At 51.5% G+C, this 20,014-nt stretch overlaps 1 protein-coding gene across 2 annotated transcripts in view; it reads left to right on the forward strand.

Annotated features, from left to right (window-relative positions):
* The first annotated feature begins 289 nt into the window (after positions 1 to 289).
* PLEKHH3 (pleckstrin homology, MyTH4 and FERM domain containing H3) overlaps positions 290 to 20,014 on the forward strand; it is a 315,427-nt gene continuing 295,702 nt past the window's right edge. For both annotated transcript variants that reach the window (XM_069634421.1, XM_069634422.1), the window contains exon 1: positions 290 to 1,569. In XM_069634421.1, the coding sequence (XP_069490522.1) occupies positions 1,444 to 1,569 (126 nt within the window). In that variant the 5' untranslated portion in view covers positions 290 to 1,443. The remainder of the gene's footprint in view (positions 1,570 to 20,014) is intronic.

Here is a 20,014-nt window from a genome sequence, read left to right on the forward strand (position 1 = left end):
AGCCGGGCAGAACCACCCCCCATTCGCCCATCCACCTCTCCATTTCCCCTCCTCCAGGCTCCAGCCCTTGACACTCTGCCAGGGACACATGATGATGCAACAAGCGGCCGCTTCTGGGCCCAGGATTATTTGCATGAAGCCTCCTCTGCGCTTCCTGATTGGTCACTCCTCCAGCTCCCCAGCATATGATTGGTTAAGATGTGCCTCCCTTCCCTGAGCAAGACTCTGTAGCTGGGGCGGGTTGGAGAGAGGCGGGGTTGGCCGCGCCGCATGCCACACAGGGGGGGGGTGTGCGTGCCGAAGGCGGGTCTCGCTGCAGCCCTCCTCCCGCTCCCGTGCAGCAGGAAGTCTGGCGTTGGTTGCAGATAGGACGGGAGAGCCGTGCACAAGAGATCGGCACCGGCCAGGCACCCATGCATGTGCTGCTGTAACCGGTCAAAGGGAAACATCGGACCTTGGGCTACATGCACCCGCACCCAACCACCGGCCCTTACACTGGAGACTAGAGATCCTGGTCAATACAACATAATCGAACCACTCGCTAAAGAAAGACACCGCTTGCCAGCACCGGGCCCGTACACCTGAGCGAGAGAGACCGGACCGTCTGTCGGCATCAAGAAAGACACCCGAGAAAGAGACCGGGCCATAGGTTTGGAGACCGGCAACTAGCACTAAACCTAAGAGACCGTGCCTTACGCAGATAGCACGGGGCCCTGCACCTTGGATTAAGGCTGGCAGCCAGCAAGCACCTGGTATAAAAGGGAGCCAGCCATTCACCAGGATTAACTACAGTCCAACAGCGTGCGCAGTTCAGCTGGGACCCCTGCCCACATCACCATCGGACACCTTTCTTCCAACTTTTCGCTGCAGTGGGTCGTCCCCCCCCCCCCCTCCCCCCCCCCACGATTCTACCTGTTCCCTGCTCTGCGACCGCTCCTGCAGTGTGATCTCCCACCCTCATCCGCTGTGTCTGCTGGCACATTTCTCCCTTCACTGATGCCCTTAGGTATTGCTTTGGCCGCCCCGTCTTTGATCCCAGCTGCTTCCTACAGTGCCGACCCCCAGACTCAATCAGACCCCGAACTGAGTGTCTCCCTTGCTCCCCTGATTCGAGCTGTTCCTGCGCCGGGTTGTTCCTCGATTTCCTGCACTAGTTTCGGATTCCTCTTCCAGCTGTTCTACTGCGCGAGATCGAAACAGCTCCCCCGCTCTGTCTTCCAGCTGTTCCCATGAAGCGGCCTCGCTGATCCTAACAGTGGTCTCTGACCGACCCCCCCCTAGTGATCCAAGAACTCCCGCAGTGGCCTCAGTGACAAAGCTCTCTTCCCCGCTCCCTACGTGCGCCCCGCCCCCGGCTGTAGTCGGATGTTAGCCGCCCAGCTCCCGGAGAGGCCTTGTCGGGGTGCAGGGGGCGCCCGCCGCCCCGGGCCCTGCGCGGTTTGAATGCCTTTTCAGGGGCTCTGTTGGCTGGTGTGCTGCAGGCATGGCTTCACTCTGCTCCGGAGGGACTATGGCGAGAAGGAAGAGGAGGAGGAGTCCTTCGAGCTGCAGATGAGCCCGGATGCACAGGTGTGTACTAGGCGGGCGAGCGCCCAGAGAACCAATTGTTTCACTTGAGTGCTTCTCCTGTTTAACCTCATTGCCTTCCGCGGACCCACCACACCACAGACTACCGCCCCCCCCACTGCCCCCCTGAGGCGTAATTGCCAGCTACATTAAAAACACCCCTTTCTTAAATCGCCACCCACATTCCCGCGGCTGTACCCTTAAATCGCAGCCACCGATTGCTTAGCAGGATGCAGCCCACCCTTATCAGTGGTCACGCCTGAGCTGCCCTCACCCCACTAGATTTTGAGTAAGGGATGGGGACCCAGGGGGGCTTACACCAGAACTTCCATTTCTCCATACATTGAAGCCACAGATGAGCAACAGATGATCTCCGAGTTTTTTTTTTTGATTGATTGATATTTTATTTCTTTCGCGCTCGTACACAAGTGTTTGGGGTGCTTTGGGTCCCTCCAGTGGGCAACATCTCCCCCCACTGCCAATGGCCACCATTTGGCTCCCCTCATACTGGGTGATTTATGGAACACGAACCTAACTAGAAAACACTGGACCGCTGCCCACCCTCTGGGCACCTTCCTGCTGGCCTCCCCAGTGTTCATATGATGGCGCCACCATTTGGTGCACTTTGACCCTCCCTCTGTCCAATGTTGGCATTCGTTGTGCCTTTCTGATGTTTAATCTGAGCCGCCCCCTTCCCTTCCTCCGGTTCGGCTTGCCAAAGTCCCCACGTTTATTTATTTATTTTTTTACATGTATAAAGCGCACAGGCGGGCCTGGGGCATCGTGGCACTGTTACAATAGGCTTACTTAGTTACCACAGAACAACTTGCCTTTGATCCAGTCTTTCCCCTTTTTTTTGGGCCTTTGGGCCCACCCTCCCGCTGTGCATTCTTTGGGGCTCCATCTCGCTGTTCATTCTTTGGGGCCACGTCCCCGCTGCCCATCTTTTGTTTCCAGCATTTGGTGCACCGTGACGCACCCCTCGAATACTAGCATTCGTTATATCTTTGCTTTTGCAAATTCTATTTTTTGGCCCGAATTGCCAAATTCTCTAATTTGCTTTCCTTTGATCCCACCGCCCCCACCCCCACAAACACACATCAGTCCCATCCATTGATGCCACAAATGCCCCCCCCCCAACCCCACCATGCTGCCCTTGATTCAGGCAATTTGACACCCTTTGATCCTGTCATCTCCTGACTCGCCAGACCGCTGTCTTAACCCCCTTCCCATCCCCGGCCCTTTAACTCTCTAACCACATCCCTCCCGCCCCTTTCACCGCCGTGCCATCTTCCAACCCACCAAAACCACAGAATGTCTTCCCACAATCCAGGCTGCTGATGGATTGAGACTTCTAGGAAATGGGTGTCGTTATTGTCCGCGAACATGTCCCGGCCAACCCAGTTGCCCTGGATAGTCTGCTTGAAGCTGGCGCCTGCTGAGAGGAAGGGGGTCTATAGGCTTCTCTCAGCCACATATGAGTATTGTCGACCTTTCACAGCGTATATTTCAGCCCCGTTGTGTGCACCACCTTCGATCAGGCGCAGACATCTTGCAATCGGAAGGAACGCTGGTGGGCAAGATAGCTCAGTGGGTGGGGAGCCTGCACACTCCGGTTTAAAGCGGTGTGTTCTAAAAAATATAATATTATTGACCAAGGAAATGGGGTCGATGTATTAAACCGATGAAATAAGAGGTCCTGCGAATTGCAACATCTGCACCATAGCATGGACCAGTAGCATACATAGTATCGCTACATGTTTTTAGCAGTGGGGTGGGGGTTGTCCTTTTTCCGAAATGGAAACTGCATGCCAGTGTTACGTGCAACATGTGTAAGTCATAAGTGAAGTATTGAGATAGGCCAAATCGCCGGAACGCTTTTCTTTTGCACTGGTAGATGCTGCTCGCTATTGACAGCCCATACAGCATTTAGTCTATTCCGTGGGAATCCCCGGGTTTTTACGCCAGCATGCATAGGTCGTGCTCGAGTAAAGCCAGGCAGTTTTTTTAAAGCGGAGTCGAAAATGCAGATGGAAACGGTGAACCCCACTCTGCCTGTAAAACTAGAAAATCCCTTGGCATTAAAAAAAAGTGGTATATGGCGTAACCTTTTGCACCACATGTTTGCACCTTTTTTGTGCATGCTTTGGGGGGACTCGACTATGAGCCCCAATGTGTTTAGGGTGCCATTTTGTAAGACCGAGAATGGGGGATGGTGAGGAAAGGACAAGGTTTAAGAGGGTTATGCCAGTGCCACCCATCGCCCCCTCCCCCCATGTCATTTTTTTTTCTCATGCTTTTGCAGGCAGAGTAGGAGCTGGAAGGGATTACACGTGTCCACATTTCCAATCCACCTGCCACCTTGGTTTTACTCCAGCATGAGAATTTCATTCTGGCAAAAAACCAATGGATGCCTTTGGACTCCACTGTTAAGACGGATTTCTGAACTCTGTCCTGGTGGCGCAGAGGTTCAGAAGGCCAACCTAATTACTTGGAACAGGGTAACCTCTGGACAAGCCAGACCAATCAAGGTAGCGATCGCGGCGGTCAAGACTAGGTCTCAAGAGGGGTGAGGGTGACTGAAAGCCCGCAATGAGCACACAAAGCAAGAGCGCTTACAAACTACTCCAAACAGTTGTTTATATCAAAAATAGATACACATTTATTATAAGGCCTTGAAACTAATAACTACAGTAAAAGCAGCAATATACAACGATATTAAACCAACACATACACTATCCACCCAATATATATACAGAATACACAGTTTCACAGCATTAGCAGCACGAAATATGTTATCCACCTGCAGGGGAAGGAAAACAGGCAGTGCGAACCAATGCGTGTGATATGTCCGCCTTCTGAGGCCCCTAACTAGATGGTAGTCCAATCCCTACGAAGAGTGGAGCCTAGCGCTCAAAAGTACCTGCACACGCCGGTGCCAATGGGCAGAAGGTGAAGCTCTTCGGAGGACGTTGAACAGCTCTGTAGGGAGCTCTAATGAAGGAGAACACGGTCCGCGACTCTAGCGCAGCCTCCACTGTGAGGCAGAAGCAGGGCGCGAGTACGGACAAGGGGTGCTGTATTTACAGCGGGGAAAAGCAAGAGGCACTGCAGGAGGGCGACCAGATCCTAGCTAATCTACTCACCGGTCCCCGAAGCAAGCAGGCCCGAGCTCCTCCTCGATAGATGCAGCTTCTGGCAGGTTCTGAAGAGCAGGGAACGTCTCGTCGTCGTGCAGAGTAAAAAGACGTCCCGATCGAAGAAACAAGCACAGTTTTGTCGCCACAGCAGGGCAACGGAACGGCCGGGTGTATTCAAGCCAAACGAGCACTGCTCACCTCTAGCTTAGGACTGCTAAGCAAACGAAGCGTGTGAGCATGCCCCGGACTCAGAATACCACCCAACCTGTCGGCGATTACAGAGCAGGACTCCTTAGTAAGCTGGTCAGTCAACTGGATGGCCCAGAGACACTTCCGAAGGCTTACGGCAGGAGTTGATGAAGGTGCCGGGAATAGCTGGTCCTGCTATTCCAATAGGTCGAAGCGCCAGTACAGGCCTTCTTGTTCGATCTTAGGTGGAAAGGGCTTCACCGGACGACAGCAATGAGGAGCAGAAGTTCTTCAGGGGGTCACCAGCGATTCCTCGGTCCAGCCTCGTGTTCGCAGGATACTTGGCTCCTGTATCCCTGGGTTCGTAAGAACTCAGGAGATCGACATGGTAGTGGTGTTTCCAGCTCCCTCTTATCCACGGTTCCCTTCGCGCCAAAACGGAGGGGAGCCAATGGGAGATCCGCTCATCAACACACATACCATACGTGGACCAATCACGGACCACAGTGGTCCCAGGCATTCACACCACCCTAGACTCTCTGGCACCCAGGATGTGTATTGGGACCAGACAGCCCAGCCCACATCCTGGGGGCACTCAAACGACATGTAGAAGCCCGCGAAAGCAACCGTGTTTCGCGGGAAACTACATGCCCAAATAAGGAAGGCCCCGGGTCGCCTGACCCGGGGGAAGGTAAAGGGAGCAAGACGGACAGTGGACGAGACAAAGGAGCCTCGTGGTCCGGCCATTTTGGGTAGCCGGGCCACCCTTTTGTGTTCGCGGCAAAAAGGTGCTCAGAACGGCAAAAGGAGCTCAAAATAAACCAAATGATCGCTGCCACCAGCCCAGTCCCTGAATGACTTGCACCGATCCAAAAACCATCCTATAAGAGTGTCTAGGGTCTGTAGAAGGCTAGAGACCCAAGAGAGCTGTAACTTAGCTTACAGTGCCCTCTTGTGTCGTGTTGCACTAAAATGGCGACACGATAAAAGAAACTACGGGAAACAGCGTTCCCCGGTACTGACTGTCTTAAGGGCATGTCAGTTTCCCCGTAAGAAAGGAGCGAAAGCCCAGAGGAGTACAGCAGAAGGCTGCACTTCTCTGGCAAAGTCAAGAAAACAGGTTGAAAACAATAGCAAAAAGTTTAGGGGTTGCCACATGGAAGGAAAGTTCCCTACAATAACGAAATCTTTCCTAACACTCGCCCCTCCCAGACTATGGACAGGGGGAACTAATCCACCCCTGGATGAGTCTCTTGTTCAGGTCGGTAAAACATTCTGGACAACCCATCAGCATTGCTATGTTGGACACCTGGCCTATGCTCAATAGTGAAGTCGAAGCCTTGTAGACTTATGGACCACCTAAGCAACTTTGGATTCTCCCCCTTCATGTTCATTAGCCACTTTAACGGCTTATGGTCAGTCTGCACAGTGAAGTGGGTCCCATAGAGGTAGGGCCGCAGCTTCCTTAGGGCCCACACAACAGAGAAACATTCTTTCTCTACCGTGGACCATCTGAGCTCTCTGTCCTTAAGCTGGCGACTAATAAAACCGATAGGGTGTTCCTTACCCTTCTCATCTACTTGTGATAGTACAGCCCCTATCCCAGTGTCAGAGGCATCCGTCTGCACGATAAAAGGTCTTTGATAATCAGGGGCCCTGAGCACAGGGGCCTGGCACAAGGAGTCTTTCAAGCCATTGAAGGCCTTCTCACACTCGTCAGTCCAAGTTACCTTCTTGGGTTTCTTCGGAGTTGTGAGGGCAGTCAGAGGAGCAGCTATGGTGCCATAGTCTGCCACAAAATTGCGGTAATAACCCGTGAGTCCTAAGAAGGCTCTCACTTGGGTTTGCGTAGTGGGGGTAGGCCAGTCTTGTACCGCTGGTACCTTACTGGATAGAGGCTGTCTCCTCCCTCCACCTACTTCATGTCCAAGGCAAACCACTGAGCCTTGTCCATTTTGGTGAGGGGCCACTCGGACACCCTCAAAAGAGCTTTCTGAAGGACTGCTTTGGAACAGGTCAGGGAGAGGTTCAGACTCCTCTTCCTCAACGTCTGAAGCCAATAGCAGTGCTGCGATTTCGCCGCTTGGGACGAAAGCCTTCAGCCTATTCACGGGAAACACTTTTAGAGCCTGTCCAGGCCTTCCAAGGTCCACTGAATAGCTAACCTCACCCAGGGGCTCCACCACTGGGTAAGGGCCTGACCATTTGTCCTGTAAAGCTCGAGGCCTTATGGGATTCACGATCAGGACTTGCTGGCCATGTGTAACGTTGATGAGGGAAGCTTTCTGGTCGTACCAATGTTTCACCAGCGCTTGCCCTGCCTTCAATTTAGCACTAGCCAAGCCCATCAGAAGTACCATCCGTTTTCTGAGCCCTAGCACATAATCAACTACATTGGTAGTAACAGGGGGAGTGGGCATCTCCCATCCCTCCTTGACAATGGCTAAGGGTCCCCGTACGGGATGACCGAACAGAAGTTCGAAGGGGCTGAAGCCAACACCCTCCTGTGGTACCTCTCGGTAGGCAAACGGTAAGCATGAAACAAGAAGATCCCATTTTCTTCTCTGAGGCTCCTCCAGAGCCCCAATCATGCTTTTTAACGTCCTGTTAAGACGCCCCCCCAGACCATCGGTCTGGGGGCGGTATGCAGAAGAGAACCTGTAGGTGACCCCACATTCTTTCCACATAGCCTGCCTATACTTCGACATAAAGTTGCTGCCATGATCCGACACAACTTCTTTAGGGAAGCCAACCCTAGTAAACATGCCGAGTAAAGCTTCTGCAACTGGCTTGGCAGTTACAGTTGTAAATGGGACGGCCTCAGGATACCTGGTTGCATGGTCGACCAGCACCAGGATAAACCTATTGCCTGAGGATGTTTGCGGGTCAAGGGGACCAACCATGTCGATCCCTACCCTTTCAAATGGTACCCCCACAACTGGGAGCGGTACCAACGGAGCTTGGATTGTCGCGCCAACCTTACCAGACAACTGGCAGGAGGCACAACTCCTGCAGTGACTTTCTACTTGCACCCCCATCTTGGGCCAGTAGAAGTGCATGGATAACCTTTGCTTGGTCCTCCTCATACCAAGGTGACCAGCAAGGTGAACGACATGCGCCAACTGCAGGAGGAAGGGCCTAACAGCAAGGGAAACCACCAACCTCCTATGGTCTCCTTCTGTAGACTCTGTGGGCTCACTATAAAGGAGTCCACCTTCCTGGTAAATCCTTTGCAACCCAGGAGGTTCACCCTCAAGCTGGGAGCAGGCCTGTCTCCTTAGGCCTTCCAGAGATGGGCACTCACGTTGGCCCTTACTGAAGTCGTCCCTATCAGGACCTCCTTCAACTAACAAGTCTTTTAGTTCAGGATGGTCGTTGGGGTCGAACACTTCAGGCATCGCCACCTCCTCGTCAGGCTCGGGCGATTGACCAACTCCCTCCACCGCAGTGGTAGGCGAGTTCGGGGGAATATTCTCTTTCCCCCGTCGGGACTTGTTGACTCCTTTCGCCTTGGGTTTCCCCTTCGGCTGGGGCGGCGTATTGGACTTGGCCAATGCTGCCCGTGCTTGAGACCGTGTGTAGGGTCTTTCGGCAGTGTCTCCTACGAGCCCTAGAGCTCTGAGATCATTGCCCAACAAGACCTTTCCCGGGACGTTTCTCTGAATGCTCACTGGAATCCTAACTGCTGTACCATTTAAAGTTAGATTAACAGGGATCACGGGAAACATACGGAGGGGGCCGTCAGCCAACTTAGTGGGCATCAGAGTAGCTCTGGCAACTTCCTCTGAGTCTACCAAGGTAGAATCCACTACAGTTCGACTGCACCCACTATCCCTAAGAGCTGGAGTATCCACTCCATTGATCAGCACACTGTCTTTAAAGTAGTGCTTGGTATTATCCGGAATCCTAGCATACGCCTCTGCGACTTTAGGCTCCCAGGAACCCAGGGACACTAAAACTACCTCAGCCCCTATTCCGCTGGGAAATGAGTCTGAGGAGAAGGATGCTCCTGTAATCTCTTCTTCCTCGTAGGAGGAGAAGGCCAGATTAGCGGAGTGGACCCCCAAAGGTCTAACCTTACAACGGGGATCCCCCTTCACATGGTCAGTTGCTCCACAAGAAAAACAAGCCCCATTGGGTCTGTTTACGTAGGGAGGCTTATTATAACCAGAGTTCTGTTTCGGAGGCGAACCTCCACTACCCTGTGAGTTCTCGGATGGCTTACCCTTATTTTTCTTTTTGTGGCCCTTATGGGAAGAAGATTTAGCAGATTCCCCACCCTCCACATCTTTGGACTTTTTCCCTTCCTCCTGCTTACCAGGATGAGTTTTGTCCTTATGGGACACTCGATGTGACACCCATAAATCTGCTGCAATGGCCAGCTTCTTAGGATCTATCTCCTTCGAATCGGCCAAATGCTGCTTAAGCTCCGGGGAAGAAGAAGCAAAAATGTGTTCCAGCATGACCAGATGGATCATGCCTTCGAAGGTAGAAACCTTATAACCTTCAACCCAGCCAGTCAAGTTTTTCAGGGACTCAGCTACATACGACACCCAAGTACCACCTTCCTTTTTCTTATACTCTCTAAACCTTTTCAAATATTGGGTCGGAGTCTTCCCAAACTTTAAAATGAGAGTCTGCTTCAACATTGCAAAATCAGCGCGCTCAGCCTTCGACATTTCCATAATGGCACTGCAACCAGAATGGGGCAGTCTGCTGAGTAACCATGCAATCTTATCCGCATTATCAACCTCTTGAACCTCGCATGCATACTCAAACGCATTTAACCAGTCCATAATGTCATTTCGTTCCTCATACACACTGAGCAGATCTTTTGGAAACCGTGGATGAGAGGAAGCCCCAGAACCATGTCCAGGACCCTTGGACCCATTTGCGAACTGAAGCTTGGCCAGTTCCAACTGGTGATCCCTGTCTTTTTGTTTTTCTGCCTGGTCGATTTTCAGTTTGGCTATGCTGAATTCAAGCTCCTGCTGCCTAAACCGCAGCTCTTGCTTCTTGAATTCAAGCATAGCCTCCCCATCAACACTGGCAGAGGAAACGTTAGACATTACATCCTCCCTGTCCTCGTGGTCGTGATGGATCAGTGCAGCGGCAGAACCGTCGGTTCTGCCAGTGAGAGCAGCCCCACCACCTTCTGCACTGTCCTCGGAAGTTATAGCGTCAAGCTGCGCTTCTTGCCACGCCACGATTCTCTGGATCATTTCCAATTTAGTGCCTTGAGAGGAAACCCCTCTCTCCGCACACATCTTCTTCAATGTTTCAGATTTCGAAGCATTTAAGGTTAATAAAGTATTCGTTTCCATACTGTTGATAGGACTATGGCCTTTTTAACGTTATATTCAATACTTTACTGCGTGTCCTGATTGGAATAACCTGAAAACGCCTTAGCTCGTGCGCAACACTGGATACCTTCAGTCGTATCCCACCGCTGTACACCAATTTGTTAAGACGGATTTCTGAACTCTGTCCTGGTGGCGCAGAGGTTCAGAAGGCCAACCTAATTACTTGGAACAGGGTAACCTCTGGACAAGCCAGACCAATCAAGGTAGCGATCGCGGCGGTCAAGACTAGGTCTCAAGAGGGGTGAGGGTGACTGAAAGCCCGCAATGAGCACACAAAGCAAGAGCGCTTACAAACTACTCCAAACAGTTGTTTATATCAAAAATAGATACACATTTATTATAAGGCCTTGAAACTAATAACTACAGTAAAAGCAGCAATATACAACGATATTAAACCAACACATACACTATCCACCCAATATATATACAGAATACACAGTTTCACAGCATTAGCAGCACGAAATATGTTATCCACCTGCAGGGGAAGGAAAACAGGCAGTGCGAACCAATGCGTGTGATATGTCCGCCTTCTGAGGCCCCTAACTAGATGGTAGTCCAATCCCTACGAAGAGTGGAGCCTAGCGCTCAAAAGTACCTGCACACGCCGGTGCCAATGGGCAGAAGGTGAAGCTCTTCGGAGGACGTTGAACAGCTCTGTAGGGAGCTCTAATGAAGGAGAACACGGTCCGCGACTCTAGCGCAGCCTCCACTGTGAGGCAGAAGCAGGGCGCGAGTACGGACAAGGGGTGCTGTATTTACAGCGGGGAAAAGCAAGAGGCACTGCAGGAGGGCGACCAGATCCTAGCTAATCTACTCACCGGTCCCCGAAGCAAGCAGGCCCGAGCTCCTCCTCGATAGATGCAGCTTCTGGCAGGTTCTGAAGAGCAGGGAACGTCTCGTCGTCGTGCAGAGTAAAAAGACGTCCCGATCGAAGAAACAAGCACAGTTTTGTCGCCACAGCAGGGCAACGGAACGGCCGGGTGTATTCAAGCCAAACGAGCACTGCTCACCTCTAGCTTAGGACTGCTAAGCAAACGAAGCGTGTGAGCATGCCCCGGACTCAGAATACCACCCAACCTGTCGGCGATTACAGAGCAGGACTCCTTAGTAAGCTGGTCAGTCAACTGGATGGCCCAGAGACACTTCCGAAGGCTTACGGCAGGAGTTGATGAAGGTGCCGGGAATAGCTGGTCCTGCTATTCCAATAGGTCGAAGCGCCAGTACAGGCCTTCTTGTTCGATCTTAGGTGGAAAGGGCTTCACCGGACGACAGCAATGAGGAGCAGAAGTTCTTCAGGGGGTCACCAGCGATTCCTCGGTCCAGCCTCGTGTTCGCAGGATACTTGGCTCCTGTATCCCTGGGTTCGTAAGAACTCAGGAGATCGACATGGTAGTGGTGTTTCCAGCTCCCTCTTATCCACGGTTCCCTTCGCGCCAAAACGGAGGGGAGCCAATGGGAGATCCGCTCATCAACACACATACCATACGTGGACCAATCACGGACCACAGTGGTCCCAGGCATTCACACCACCCTAGACTCTCTGGCACCCAGGATGTGTATTGGGACCAGACAGCCCAGCCCACATCCTGGGGGCACTCAAACGACATGTAGAAGCCCGCGAAAGCAACCGTGTTTCGCGGGAAACTACATGCCCAAATAAGGAAGGCCCCGGGTCGCCTGACCCGGGGGAAGGTAAAGGGAGCAAGACGGACAGTGGACGAGACAAAGGAGCCTCGTGGTCCGGCCATTTTGGGTAGCCGGGCCACCCTTTTGTGTTCGCGGCAAAAAGGTGCTCAGAACGGCAAAAGGAGCTCAAAATAAACCAAATGATCGCTGCCACCAGCCCAGTCCCTGAATGACTTGCACCGATCCAAAAACCATCCTATAAGAGTGTCTAGGGTCTGTAGAAGGCTAGAGACCCAAGAGAGCTGTAACTTAGCTTACAGTGCCCTCTTGTGTCGTGTTGCACTAAAATGGCGACACGATAAAAGAAACTACGGGAAACAGCGTTCCCCGGTACTGACTGTCTTAAGGGCATGTCAGTTTCCCCGTAAGAAAGGAGCGAAAGCCCAGAGGAGTACAGCAGAAGGCTGCACTTCTCTGGCAAAGTCAAGAAAACAGGTTGAAAACAATAGCAAAAAGTTTAGGGGTTGCCACATGGAAGGAAAGTTCCCTACAATAACGAAATCTTTCCTAACACACCTACTTTTATCCTTCTGACAATTTTCCCATACCTTGGACTTTGGTGCCCCTACGGCGTTCCCACCACAATCGCCCTGAGGCCATATTAATGGGATACAGGTGATAAATAAATGCAGTTGAGTAACTTTGCTTAAAATGTTTGGGGGGACATGCCATTTAAAGGAAAGGTGCCCCTGCCCAATTAATGGGGACAAAATGGTGTGCCAGGAAAGTTGGAGGGGGGGACAAACACCCTTGCCCCTCCTAAAATTACGCCCATGCATAAATGACAAACTACAATGACTTGCTAAAAGCAGGCTGATTCCGCAGGAATCCATTGTAAAGGGCTGCCTGGAAAGCATAAATGGTAGTCGGCTAAGATGCTGTTTCAAAAAACGTGGCGTAAATGCATGGCATTATGCCTAATGCTTGGGTTTGCCTCTCTGATTTACGCATGTGGAAGATTGCATGGAGGCTCGTGCAGCACTAGAGGGCCAATGCTGGCGGTGCTGCTGCGCGTAATTCCCCACTGCTTGTTGCCGAGTTTAGTGAAGGTATCCAGGTTACCGCTACAGAATTCTGAATTGTCCCCTTTGTTGTCTCTTTCTTCTTCTTGCTGATAGATATTATCCATCAGCGGTGATTTTTGGATGCCGAGGCTTGAGCCTCATTACTCCATCTTCTCGGGTTGAGTGTGTAGTCGTGGGTTGGGTTTCTTCTTGGTCCGTGTGGACTTGTCACAGTGGGGCTGGTTTCACAGGGTCTTCGCAGTGATGGGCAGAAGGTGAAGAGGTTTGCAGTGGTGGCAGTGAGTCTTCTGATCAGAGGGTTCGGGTTCTGATCCAGTCCTTGGCAGAAGTTCTTACTCAGCTTGGATAGATGTTCGTCCAGCATCTCGATGCCCGGTTCTCTGTGAAGGTCGGCCATCCTTGTGAAGATTGGAGCTAGCCTGGCTTTGTTGCCCATAGGGGCCACCTTTTGTAGGATATGGCGGCACAAAAATGTGAAATTGAATTGGTTGCATCTTTTTCCACAGCTGTGTGATAAATGTGTGTAGGGGGGTGGGGGACATGACCAGACACTGTTGAGCTGCAAATTGTATAACTGACAGCGGCGGTTATGCCGCCTAGTGACTCAGTATAACATCGCGCGGCGCTCACAGTTCTTAAAAGCGTCACGTGACTCATGCTAAAATAATCAGCAGTTGGGGCAGTGTCTGAGAAAATGCAGAGCTGTAGCAGGGGTAGGGAGTTATTTTGTTTTTGTTGCTGTGGTAGGCACCGCCTACTTGGCGTGTAGGCCTGTTTCGTGGCCCTGAGGCTGCGTGGCCCCCAGCCTGGGTGTTGCTGTACTTTTCGTCGGGCCTGGCCAGTGGGGGGGGGGGGGGTTGGTGGCTTGCGCTCTGTGGCACAGGCTCCGTTTTCACCGGTTTCCGCCTGGCTTTGGTTAAAGGAACTTGAGATGCCACTGGTTTTTTTTTTCTCCCCGTCCCCCATTTCGCGGGCCTCAGGCAGAGCCTGGGAGCTGCAGCACCTACTTGGCTCTGCCGGCGCCAGACATGCGCTTCCTGTGCTCTGTCCCTAGTGACAGAGCGGGATCGAAGCAGGAAACGCGTGCACGGCGCTGGCCCTTGCAGGCGGAGGGGGAGGGGCAGCGCCTGCTGCAAGGGTGCTGCTCTTTAGGGGTGCCTGGAGGGCAGGCTTGGGGTCGGCCACCTATGTAGGTGACAGGAGAAGTGTTACGCTGGCTGAGGTTGTTACTGTGCAGGGAATGCGAGGGGCGGAGAGGTGTGTAACTTGAGGGCAGTGTTCTTTTCCTGTTGGAAGAGCCCGTTTGTGAAAGGAAGGAGGAGACAATCAGTATAAAAGGGTGTGTGAAGGGGTCAAGTCCTAAACATTGAAGTGGGGGGACTCATCAACAAACGCAATGGGATGTGACATCGCCACAAATTAGCACATCAAGGTGAAAGATGCACATTGCATTACATTGGCTTTGAATAACCACCCAAATTGCACAGGACGAATGATATTTGCCTTTCATAAAAATCCACACAACCAAGAGAGGATATTTTCTTCCAATAGTGTTTTTGAAAACGTTAAACGGTGCGCACGTTTTAAAGTCCAAGAATCAATGCAAATGTGTTCCTTGGAACATGCAGTACCGAAATGGGACCTGTCACCGTTATTTTTCATCAGGTGATATAGTGCAGTGGTAAAGTGCCCAGCCTGCAAACCTCATGACCTAAATTCAAGGAGGACATTCAATATTTCTCATTTTAGCTGGGGGATAGAGGGGGGGCTTAGGCCACCCTCTGAAAAAAGTGGGTGGACTCTGGCCACCCGCTGTACCCTCGACTTGAGCTTTGGGCGTGTGCCTAGGCTAACATTTCCGGGGGGAGGGGTCTAACTTCAGAGACTGTGGGGGAGGGGCAAATTTGTGTGCGCATTTAACTTATTATACATTCTAATGAGACTATGCTGGTGACTCTTCAATGTTACAAGCAGTTAACTCTCACTATTTCGGAAACATCCCACTTAAGCACTGCTGCACTTAAGCACTGCTGTGAGAATGAGTCTCCTGTCCCCACTATCCTTCTAATCACTCCCCTGGCATGCAAGTACTAACCCCACATCACGATTACAACTGCCTAAACACGTATGCATAAGAATGTAGGTGCTAACGGTGAAATGCTATGTTATTAGAATTGCAGGGCCTTTGTTTACATTGAAGCCATAGGCACCGTTGAGTGCCAGTGTCCTATTTTGTCGGCCACGGTTCCCTAGGTCAGCCAGGTCAAGTCAGCAAAGCCCTACACTTCGAGGGGCGTGGGGGGGGGGCGCTAGAGCCCTGATCTGCTCACTGGTTTTGTGCCACTGGTACGATTCATGATACCAGCAACATGCCCTTTTCAATCGGGAGATGGGTGTCCAGGCCTGATTTTAACTTTGCATTCTTGGGCCGAGTTCCCAATTGAAAAAAAAAGACTGCAAGTGCCAACATGCAAAGTTAAAACCAGCACTGGATTTCCAGCCCTGGAATGGATTATGTTTGCAATCTTTGGCGCTCCAGATGTTTTGGGCTACAACTCCTATAAGCCGTACCCAGCAAATTCATTGGTGAGGGATGATGGGAACTGTAGTCCAAACCATCTGGTGAGCCCCAGGTGCAGACCTCTGGAATATAGTGTGTGCCCGCGCACGGGTCCTAAACAATGCCCGGGAGGCTTATGTGAGTTTTGGAGTACAGCTCCCATCAGCCCTACCCAGCATAGTCCATGATGAGGGATCATGGGGACTGTATATAGTGCAAAACAAACGTCTGGCGAGCCACTGGTTTCAGACATCTGGAATATAGTGTGTACCAGGGGCTAAGTCTGAAATAATAGAAGGGGGGGGCGACTGGGCATATTAAATGTGCACCGCTACCAGGAAGTGACATCAGAGGGCCGGTAGCAAGGAAACGCCATACCCTTTTAGTGGGAGGTATAACGCAACCGTAGTTATCTGCATGGCACATCAGAGCTGAGGATGAAATGCAGACCTCCAGTACACCTAGCAATGTTAACAAACTACTGCCCGCTTTTCTCACTTAACCTCCTTCCTTGATATGTCATGTTTTATTTAGATATACAGCCCGCGAGTTGTGTTCCATTAGCTCCTGTCATTTTGAGTTTCTGCAGTGCACTTGTAGTGTTATTTCACCATATGTAACTTTGGGACTATAAGCACCATAATGGCCTGCAGGTACCATAATGCAAAGTCATGTGAGCCCCACAAACAAGACTGGCGAGAGGACTTCCACCTGACGAGGGTCAACTTGAGATCTCAGTAAACTCCCGTGATCACAAAGACTCCAGGACTCCCTGCAGAGGAGCCCTGGTGAGGGACCCTGGTGTCAGGCGTTCCTTGACACAGTGTCAGTTGCACAGCTCGCTGCATGTATGGGGTGGGGAGGGGGAATCTGTCTGCATTTCTGCAGCATAAGTACGTTTTTGCATTTCTAGCAAGACATCATGCAAACGGAATTGACCGCTTTGAAACAGCGCATTTCTTTTTTTTTCTTCAATTTTGTGTTTTTTGCAGTTAATTATTGACCAGCCCGTTTTTAGCAGTGTGGGGGTTTTGCTTTTGAGTGCACGCTGCACAGAAAACAAAGGCAGCTTAAAGCGGTTCCATGTGTTAAAATCGCGGCAAAAATGGCTGTGGACACACCGCAATCCATGTAAAGGATTTATTTTATTTATTTGCATTTTTAAAGCGCTCACACAGCCCGTGGGCATCGAGGCGCTGTTACAAGAATTTGTTTTTTAGTTGCGTAGCTGTTTGTCTTAGTTGCTTTAAATAACCAGAGGTTTCTAAGCGTGGACCCAGGGATCGAACCTGTCTTGCTTGTTGTCTTGCTTCCAAGGCGAGCACGTTGCTGCTGAGCTATCCTCCTGACACCCCCCACAACCCCGGACCCATTATACCATTTAAGATGAGCGGGGGGGGGGGGATACCCCTGCAACCCCTTCTCCCCTTAAATGGCGTAATGGGGTACACCTTTAACGGGTGAAACCACAGCATTTATGCAGCAATTTAATACATATTTGCAGCCCAGCAGTGGACTGCTATATTCCTTCGCTCCTACAGGCAGAGCTCGTCTAAATGGGATACTGTCCCCCTCCTTCCTCGGCTACCTTACGGAGGACTGCGCCCCCCTCTAAAAACAGACTGGGGGAATCCGTCCACCCCCCAGGTGTGCCCTGCAATGACGCACCGAGGGTGTACAGACGGTGGGGGGCATTCTGCTGCATAAGAACCATCAGAGACAGATCTGTAGGGGGGGTGAGGGGGCTACTCCTACTGTTATAAACAGTGTAGTTGGAGAGGTTTCGCTCCCGTCCTCTTTCTCCCTCTCTCTCTCTGAGGTGACCGAAGGGAGGTGCCACAAGAGGCTGGTGGGGGGGGGTGGTGGAGGGTGGTGTTTGACGCACAACGGTGAAAGTTGGGGGATGGGGGGGCTGTGCCAGCTAACTGGGCGCTGCTGGGTAGAGGTGTTAATGGAGGGAGGAACTTTCTGCTGAACGGATACCCCTATGAACGTTTGGAAAGCCCCCGCCCCCCTCTCCTCGGCTCCCCCAACTGGATTGCTTTTGTAAAGAGGCGGTCTGCCATCTGCTGGGGTGCTTTCATAGAGGGAGTTGGGGTGATCTGCCTGTGCTGTCATAGGGAAGGTTGTGCTCAATGCCCTTTTGTAGATGGGGGAGGCTCTACCCTCTGTACGGATGCAGTTATAGAGGGAGTTGGGGTGTGCTTCCCGTTGTAAGCAGACTGTCACGGAGGAGGATGTGTAGGTGCTATAGAGGATAGGGCATTGGGGTGTTCTGCTCACTGTAAGGGTACTGGTAGAGAGGAGGTTGCGAGGGGCGCTCTTCCCTCTGTAGGGGTACTGGTTTAGAAAAGTTGGGGTGCTCTGCCCGCTGTAAGAGTGTAGTTATAGAGGAGGCTCTAAAGGGCGTGTCCACCTGTCTAAGGGCACTGGGCGGGCGCCCTCGTTATGGGGGCTGCAGTGCTCTGCCCTCGGCAAGGCCGCTGTTGTAGATGAGGTCGTGGGAGAGACTCTGCCCCCAGGAAGGACGCTGGTCTAGAGGAATCTGGGGTGCTCTGTGCACTTGGGCTGCTTCTGTAAAGTAGTTTGCAAAGGGGTGCTCTGCCCTCCATAAGGGTGCTCTTATAGAGGAGAGTGTGAGAGTTACTCTACCCGCTGTAAGGGTGCAGTTATAGAGTAGGGTGTCATTTCTGTCGGGCATTAAGGGCACCTGGGCGGTATAAATCAACATCACTTTGAAATCAGTACATGGCCTAGAAGTCACAGTTCAGCCATACAGGGGCGGGAGTGATCTGATAGCACAGGGGCAACGGGTGTGTCTTGGGAGTAAACCAACGCAGACCACAGGTTCGAATCCGCGCTTAGACTCTGGTCTCCGGTAATTGGCGTTACATAAGATTCATGAATGTGTTATTTACCTAAGTAAATGAACAACGCTTGCCTAGATACTGTAAAACCCACTTGTTTTTTGCACAGAACATAACTCGCCCTAATTTGGATGGCGTCACCTATTTTGGTCCCATTTTCACTCTCTCAACAAGCCCCGTGGCTTTCATCGACTAAATCAGCCAGCATGAAAATGTGCGGGTTTTTTGTGTGTGTTTTGTTCCTATTTTTATGTATTGTTGACAAAGATATCATGAACATTCTCCCGTGCACTGTTGGTGACTTGGCATCCATTGTGTTACCTCTACAACCCCGATTGTAAACTGTGGCTTTTTACTCATTTTTTTTCACAGAAAGTGTCCCGTAAAAAGTACAATTTTTAACACATTATTTGAAAAAAAGTGTTCCTGTGAATTCTATGCTCACTGTAAGAGCGCGCGCGCGCACACACACACACACACACACACACCCCCTCCCTTGCTCGCTTGCATGCATAAACAGATATACTAAGAGTATTTTCTTACCTGCTCCAGCTCAGGATTCCCGACACCCCCAGACACTGTGATAAAGTGGTCCCCACTCCCCCCCTTCTTCCTCACACCGTGCAAATAGGAACGAGGAATCGGAGAGAGCTACCTGGTCTCCGATATGTGTGGTTGAGCTGCATTGCCACCATATCGTCGCATCATGAAACCTTGAGGGAGGGGCAGGGAGGCCCGGTTCGCCCCCTACACTCATTTGGATCTTCAGTGCCCCAGGCTGCACCCCCAATGGGCCATGCAAGGTTGGGGGAGCAAAACACCTTTGGCTTTACATGGCACATGGGGCATAGAAGGCTGGGGCACTTTGCCGCTCATTATAGACGACACGCCCCGGCTCCATGCTCAGTGTTAGTCACTGGGCTAGGCTTGCCGCCTCCATGAGGGAAGGTGAGTCGGCACTTTGCCGCTCTTTCTGGACGACATACCCGGGGTTCTGGCTATCTGGTGCTACCAGCAGCAGTCGGTTGTGGGGTGGGGCGGGTGGCGTAAATACTACAAACTATATGTAAGCATAATCGAACCAAAATTGGATCTGTGACCTGAGCATTACCTTATGTAACACCGAGACGGTTCGTTGTAGGTGGTGGCATAAACAGGAGTGGCAAGTGGGTTATTCAGGACCACTGCAATGCCTACTAGCTGTGTGACAGATGCGGCATTTATTACACACATATCATTTGAAATGTGTGTCATTTGAGGCACAGGGGTCTTTAGTAAAATGTAAGTGTGCATAGCGAATGCACCCACAACACGTGTCTGAAGTGCACCATTGTGAACACGTGCAGGCTGCGTTGTGCGCGTGGTGTTCACTATCGACGTGTGTAAGGTGTGCAGTGACACCATGCACGGCTGAGAAGTCAAGTGACCCTCACTGGGGCATTGTGGAATTTTCAAAATGTACACACTTGCAGTGCAGGCCACAGTGTGTGCGGCATTATGTACAGCGGAAAAGGGACCTCAACTGAAGTATGTCGACTTTTAAAAATGTAGCGTGAGCTTAGTGTAAACCGAAGTAACCTGGAACATGTGATAAGTGCAGTGTTTTGGAAAATGGCGG

The sequence above is a fragment of the Ambystoma mexicanum genome, chromosome 13 (assembly GCF_040938575.1).
Source record: "Ambystoma mexicanum isolate Mex_15411 chromosome 13, UKY_AmexF1_1, whole genome shotgun sequence".
Taxonomy (NCBI): domain Eukaryota; kingdom Metazoa; phylum Chordata; class Amphibia; order Caudata; family Ambystomatidae; genus Ambystoma; species Ambystoma mexicanum.